This window comes from Empidonax traillii, unplaced genomic scaffold (assembly GCF_003031625.1).
Source record: "Empidonax traillii isolate 1590-97213 ecotype Southwest subspecies unplaced genomic scaffold, ASM303162v1 scaffold5689:size7437, whole genome shotgun sequence".
NCBI lineage: Eukaryota > Metazoa > Chordata > Aves > Passeriformes > Tyrannidae > Empidonax > Empidonax traillii.
The window spans coordinates 1-7,437 of NW_020960882.1; the positions used below are offsets into that span (position 1 = coordinate 1).

Genomic DNA, 7,437 nt, shown 5'->3' on the forward strand with positions numbered 1-7,437 from the left:
AAGTTAGAAAGTTAGAAATATAACTGAGAGTAGTGACAAAAAGTGAAAACTAAATCAGTCTACTGATTTCTGTTCAGTTAACTCTGTGTATGGTTGTGGCTTTGGTGTTTTTTTTCCCATGATAGGTGCATGGAGCTTCTCTTGACTCTATGTATATGATTGGAGTTAGTCTTGGGGCTCATGTAGCTGGTTTTGTTGGCCAGAAGTATAATGGCAAACTTGGAAGAATTACAGGTAAGTTTTTTTAATCCCAAGACACATATTCTATTGTACCTTATGTTGCCATACCTGCAAATCACAGGGGTGCTAGCACTGAAATACTGACAAATTAGAACTGACTATTTAATAACATACATGAGGAGAAACACATCCCTGGCAGAAGTTCAGGAAATTGTGAAAGTCTGCCTTCAGGACATAAATTACAGATAAAATTTTCCAACCTGTTTCCCTCTAGTCTCTCAAATCAAAAAATTGAGTGCTGCATCTAAATGCCACTTAAGTGAAATGCTGTGCTACCTGAGTTTCTGAATAGTTGTGTTCTGGTGGTGAGAGCAGTTATACTGTGCATTTCATTTTTATGAAGGCCGTAATAGGTATGGTATTTTCTGGGGAAAACGACGAAATTAATTGTCCTGATTTGAATCCTCATGCTGTTGGTTTATGTTAATCTGGATAAATGGGAGATGAGCACAACTAATGAGGAAGAGAGAGAAATTAACAGATATGGGTTGATCAGTCTTGTCATAGAAACCTTTGCTTAGCTTAGCAAGTTGAAGAGCAGAACTGTGCTGGGTTTTATTTTCATTTTTATGCCAGGAAAATGAAGTCATTGATGAATAGTGCTCAGATGTTAGTATTTTATATATCTGTACAGGAACTAAGGCCAAGATTTACAATGTTAGTGTTGTTTTCATTTAGGTCTTGATCCAGCGGGACCTTCATTCACGCACGAGCCACCAGATGGGAGATTGGATCGTTCTGATGCACAGTTTGTTGATGTAATTCATTCAGATACTGATGGTAATGACACAGCCCTAACTTTCCTTTTCCAGCTTGAAGAAAGAGAGGAAAGCAAAAGAGAAGGGATAAGCTATTTCAGTAACACCCAAAAAGTGCTGCAGAAGTGTGTTTTGTGTTACCGTTCACATTCTTTTGCTGTTCTAATGTGTGTGAACACAGAGGCTGTAAGCACGTGATTATCACTGAATTAATCACTTCTGAGACAGCCAGTCTCAGCTGTGTCACGTTAGTACGCTGCAGAGCCACTGCTCAAAATCCTAAATCATGTTACTGTAAGGTTAAAGTGAAGAACATTGTAAAGTCTGCTTTATCCATGTTTTAATCTGGTTTAATTTTTTCCTCAAAACCATAAGTAAACCGTTCAAACCTACCGCACTTGTCGCATTATTTGAGTAGTTTCATATCAGTTTCTTTAATAATATTAAAAATTAAGCATTTTACTATACAAATTTATATGTGAAGCTGTAAAAGACCATTTTTTTTGCAATGTTCTGATTTTGTAAATAAGGATAATTTATGGTAAAAATGAAGGTAGGCCAGATTGAATTAAATCTTACTCATAGAATCTTGCTTACTTTTATAGGACAGATAAAGATTTTTTTACTTTGATATACTACTTGTATGAGATTAATTCAGAATCCAACATGCAAAAAATACAAAATCTTACTCTAATGAAAGTTGCATTGTGAAAGAATTTTGGTTGCTGGACAGAACATGAATTTCATGAATTTCTTTGTGTAAATAATGTTTCTGCTACAGCTGCTTCTGTTCTTTCCCTTTTATGGCAGTAGGAATCTTACACAAATTTGTATACATTTGTGTATAGCATTTTTACTTATGTATAATTTTTCTTAAAAAGAAAAAAATCTTTGGATTTTAACTCATAATATGCCTTTGATTTACAGAAATAAAGAATGCTATAATCACAAAAATTTTCTTTAAGGCTTCCATGTTACTTTGTAGTAAATGTGATGACAATTAATTGACTTCGTAATTCTGCTTATAGTTTTTTGATTCATGATGTTTTTGCTCTAGCCCTAGGTTTCAAGAAACCTTTAGGAACCATTGATTTCTATCCAAATGGAGGAACAGATCAGCCTGGTTGTCCAAACACAGTTTTCAGCGGTAAATAAAAATGTGTTTAATTAATGAGAAGCGCTTGAGATGAAATCAAAAAAGGTTCAATTGAATTGAATGTACGTTGCACATATTGGGAAATAAAGGAGCTGAGACCATTGCAATCTTTCTTATCATCCCAACTTAGCAAATGAGAAATAACAAAGATATTTTCCTTTTTTTTTTGAAATATGAATCTTCCTATAGGCATACATATTCCACCATATCATTAATGTGGGTATGGTGGAATTATTATATTATATACACACTCTGCATGTAGTGATCTTTATATTTCTGTGGTTATATATAGGCTAGGCATGGGGGAACATGTTTGTGGCCAAGTTTGGACGGGATCACTTGCATATGACATGGAAGGCAAAGTTTGCAAGTCTTCACTCTGTCTTAGGTTCCTCCTGGTCAGCAGTGATGACCTAGGCTTTGGACAGGTCCTTTAGGTTCTAGGATGGGAAGTGTTCAAAGAAAAGACCTTTAGCTCCAGAATTTTGCTCATTTCAACCTCCATAAATCTTAGGCAAGGTTGCTGCCCATTGTTTTTGTTTATTCTTTTGTTTGTTTCTGTATGTTTGTTTCTGTATCTGATTCTTATTACTAATCCTCACGGTGCTGCTACCAATTAGAACAGCTGCAAAGGGACAGGGCTTCCCCTTGTGTGTCTGCATGCATGGGAGAATCCCTTAAGACTCAGCATCTTCTTCATCTGTATAATTTTCACAGTTTGTTTTGTTAGGAGAGAAAGGAATTTATTACCCCAGACAACTAGGGAGAAGATTCCCTGATGTGTTCCTCATGGTAATTTTTTTTGCCAAAACTGTCTGCACTGAATGCAACAAGGCAAATTGTAACTCAGAGTCATGCTTTATAACAAAAAAACTCTGTAAATTTGATAGGATTTAGCAGACTATTTCTTACAAATAAAACCCTGCAGACTTTTATCAGTGTCTATAATATTCAAAATAGTCTCCAGTTTCTTCTTCTTGTGAGCGCATCCCCTCTTTACACTTGGTGTTCAACTAACCAGGGAATAAAAGCATGGCTAACTCAGAATGACTCAGGGAAATGGGATTACTTGAGTAGGAGAGGTGAGTGGCAACAGCGGTGGTAGCTACAGTAAATTCTGGGTGGGTTGAGAACCCGTCAGGCTGAGCAGGGGATTCCTGGAGTCAGAGAAACCCAAATAACAGCTGAGAGACCTTTCAGGAACTGGCCAGGTTCCAGCAGCTCTCACAAGCTGCACTGGTGGTAAAAGGGGCTTTCAGACTGAAAGGGGGAAAGGTTTAGATTAGATATTAGGAAGAAATTCTTCGCTGTGGGGGTGATGATGCACTGGCACAGGTTCGCCAGAGAAGCTGTGGATGTCCCATCCCTGGAAGTGTCCAAGGCCAGGTTGGATGGGGCTTTGAGCAACCTGGTCTAGTGGAAGGTGTTCCTGCTCAAGGCAGGGAGGTTGGAATGAGATAATTTTTAAGGGCCCTTGCAACACAAACCATTCTATGATTCTACTTTTATAGCACTTTTTCTTCATTAATAAAAGTGATTACATATTCATTTTTTTTCTTTCCTGAAGGAATTCAGTTTTTCAAGTGTGACCATCAAAGAGCTGTTTTCCTCTTCTTAGCATCTTTGAAAAGGAAGTGTGACATAATAACATATCCTTGTGAGTCTTACTCGGATTACAAGAGAGGAAAATGTGTTGATTGTGATGCTTTCCAGCCGATGTCCTGTCCAGTACTGGGTAAGTGTTAAAATATTTGCTCTGGGCTGGATGAGATTTTGTGGGAAATCCAGACTCGCTCTTCCTGGGGCTATTCCAGTGATCTGTAGGATCATGTAGAGCCTGATCACATCCCAAGCTACCAGTAGTTAAAGTAATTTAAAGTTCATGGCTGTGTCTATTTTATAGTTACCTCTGTTAGGCACAGGTGCTGAATGTTCCTAATCTTTGATCATTATGCTTTCCAGACTGAAATGGGTTCACAGATTTTCACCCTCTCTACAGAGAGACTGCCTCTACTTAGTTCATCACTTCAGGCTTCCAGAGTGTATTATGACCCCTAGAGTACCTGAGGGTTTTGTTTAGGAATAATGATGTTTATAGCAACCTTAGGGATCCTGTGACTCTTTGGAATCAAGTTTTGATTTGGAATGGGTTTTAGTTGTTTGGGGCTTTATTGCTCTTAGAGAGGATCTGGGGATAGTTTGAAAAGATCTACAATAGTGTGAGCATTTTCTAGTTGGCAGGGTTTTCTTAAGAATGAAATTTCAAAAATGCTTAATTAGAAGTTAGCTTTCAGTTTGTAATTTGTCTCTTTTTAACATCCTTACACTAGGATATGCACCCTACGTTAGTTGGATCAGGTTCAAAGAAAAAACATAAATGGATCTATTCATAATACTATTACATAACTATTTCATAATAAAACATATCCATAGCAGGACCTCATAGTAGGGAGAAAATAAAGGAAAGCTGTTCTGTATCTGATCTCTGCAAATATGTGGGCTACTTTTTTTGGATTTTTTTTTTTATTAGCTCTGTAAGCATTATTTTTTAGAATAAGGACTCTATAATAAATAGATAAGTATTATAAAATGACAATGCTAGTGATTCTAATATATTAGAGGAATGAAATACTTGCATAATACATTCTGTTATACTCGGGTGGTTCCTGTATTTTCCAAGCCAATTTTCTTTCTCAGAGAATATATAAGAAAATTGAAGCCAAATTTTTCACTTTGGATTAGATTCTTTTTTTGCAATTATACATGCATCATGATTTTGCTAAATGAAATATTTAATCTTTGGATTTCAGGTTATCATGCTGATAGATGGAAGAAATGGTTAATAGCAAAAAATTCACCAACGAGAGCTTATTTTGATACCTCGGACCAAGACCCATTCTGCAGTGAGTGACTGAATACACACATATAAAACTCTTTACAAAAAGTTATGGGTGTTGTTTTTTAGGTGATCTGGAGTGAAAGTGCGTTAGAAGTAGAAAGTTAGTGTGTTAACTACTTTGGAAAATGGTGTAAAAAAACCATTAGCTAAGGGGCAGCTCACAGACTGGAGGAAAAAGAGAAAGGATGATTGTAGCAGAAGAGTAAGTAGCCCTATATGAACGGAGAAATGTGACTTTAAAAGTAATGGGATGGACTGCCAAGAGGAAGAACAAAGCCAGAAAATGGGACTCAAGTGACAGGCGGTCTGAGAGAACCTGCTTAGGTGAGATCAATGCTGCCGTTTTCAGAGAGCAGAAATGGGAAGCAAGACTGCCCTGGGTGAGGGTTAAAAAAGGGACCCCTCTGTGTTCTACATGGAGAGAGCATCACCCTACAGTCAACTAAAGGTACTCTACAGCTCCCCAGAAGTAAAACAGTGGAGGGAAAACTTAGCTGGTGGCTTCAGGGTTATACTCTGTGGGAAAGAACTCTCCAGGTGTGGGCTTTAGCTGCAACAGTTTAGACATCTACCTATCCACATAGAGGTCCAGTTTAGATTCTCGTCCAATTTCTGTTTGTATTAAAAGACTTTACCACCATAAGCAAGTGTTAGCACACACTTCTAATTGGTTATGCTGAAGGTTTTTTGATTTGGGGCACGGGGATAGGCTTACAAGGAATTAATGTGAAATTAGGTTTTTCCATTAGCTTTTTCCATCATCTTGACAAGTTTTGTGGTGAGGGACACACAGTGTTATTCATTCTTATTTATGTCACTGTTTTTTCCAAAGGAGAGAGCAGAGGTGAATGAAGATATGATGGATTTTATATAAAATTTTTTACATAAAATTTATGTAAAATAACTCCTATTCTGTGTGTCTTTCAGCTCAACCCAAACCTGCTACTACTGTTCTCCCCTGCTCCTGTCTGCTTGGGCTTTGCTCTCAAGGCTGCCCAGGCTGCTAGGTCTGGCTCCTCATTCATTCTACCAGCTGAAAAACACAGCTTTGCTTTCACTCTTACACATATTAAAAGTTGGGCATTCATCAGAAATCCTGGTGGGGGAAAGAAAGAGTATATTGCTAAAGGAAAAGAAATATTCTGGGGTGAAGGTGGTAGAAGAGAGAAAAGAGGAGAGAAATATTATCAGACATAGGAGGAGACCCATGGAACAGAATGAGAAATATTGTAATGACAGCATAAATATAAGGGAAAATATGCAAAGTCAAGAAGTAAAATTATTCTACTACACCAGTCTGAAAAAGAGAGTATTGATTAACTAAATCCTAAGAATTACCTTAGATATTAGGAAACCTGAGGAAATAGAATAAACAAGAGGTCTTAAAAATGAGAGAAACAGTAAGCCTGAGCAGGACAAGCTTTTCATACGATGTGAGGCTTGGTCTTTTAGGAGAGAATGTTAAAAAACAACATGCCAAAAAAAAAAAAATTGTGTGTACTGTGGGAGCAGTAAAGGTGTGTTTCCTCTGGACAGTCACAGCACAGTTACAGTTTTTTTGATGTTTACAGAGGTGTGGCAGAAGGCCAGGACAGGTCTCTGAGGGCACACTGGAGCAGGTCAGCTCCTGCCCAGGTACCCAGCCTGTTTTCCTGAGGCTGTGGTCCTTCCAGAGTGGGGGGATCTAGGGATGGAGCGTAAGAAAGCTCTTGTCTTCCTCAGGCTTCCCCAGGATTTTGTCTAGAATCCACACAGAGGTTTTGGCAGGTTGACTTCTCTGAGGGAAGGCTGTTTGGAGGAGCTGTCCTGCCAAGCAAGGCAGGGGAATGCTTTCAGCTTTTACCTCCTGAATAATCAGCTCACCCAAGTAACTGCCCACTTTGATCATACATAAAGCTCCTGCCAATGCAGAAATAATATCCCCTCTTTGCCAAAACCTGAAGGTGCTAGTTAGGGCTTGATTTTGTAGCTTTTCCATAGGCAGGTCAAACTCTTCATGGTAATTTTGGTGATAGCTTTCTGATGCACATCCTGTCCATGCAAGAACTGGAGGAAAAAATACATTAATTATACAGAAATAATTTCTGTCAGTAGTCTTCTTATTCTCCTTTGAACTGGTAGGTTAAAAGTAAAGAGTCACTATTCCTAGCATCATCCAGTGAATGCTTTTAACAGGGTGATAATCACAACTGTATCCTGTTGAGATAATTCTTTGATTTTCATGATTTTCTATTTCTTTTTGCAGTGTACAACTACTTACTGGACATTACTACCTGGAATAAAAGCAACAGGAGAGGTTTCATTAAAGTTAAAATAACAGACCATGCTGGAAACACAGTAGAATCAGAGATGAATAGGTATGTTGTGCTTTGTCTTTAAAACTT

General features: G+C 37.9%; 1 protein-coding gene across 1 annotated transcript; it reads left to right on the forward strand.

Moving 5' to 3' along the window:
- Positions 1-125: 125 nt before the first annotated feature.
- On the forward strand, positions 126-7,410 carry LOC114073214 (lipase member H-like; the record flags this gene model as incomplete). Its single annotated transcript, XM_027911001.1, has 6 exons — positions 126-234; positions 919-1,020; positions 2,056-2,145; positions 3,722-3,889; positions 4,965-5,057; positions 7,299-7,410. Coding segments are annotated over 6 exons (674 nt in total), but the record flags the coding sequence as incomplete, so codon positions are not given.
- Positions 7,411-7,437: the final 27 nt, after the last annotated feature.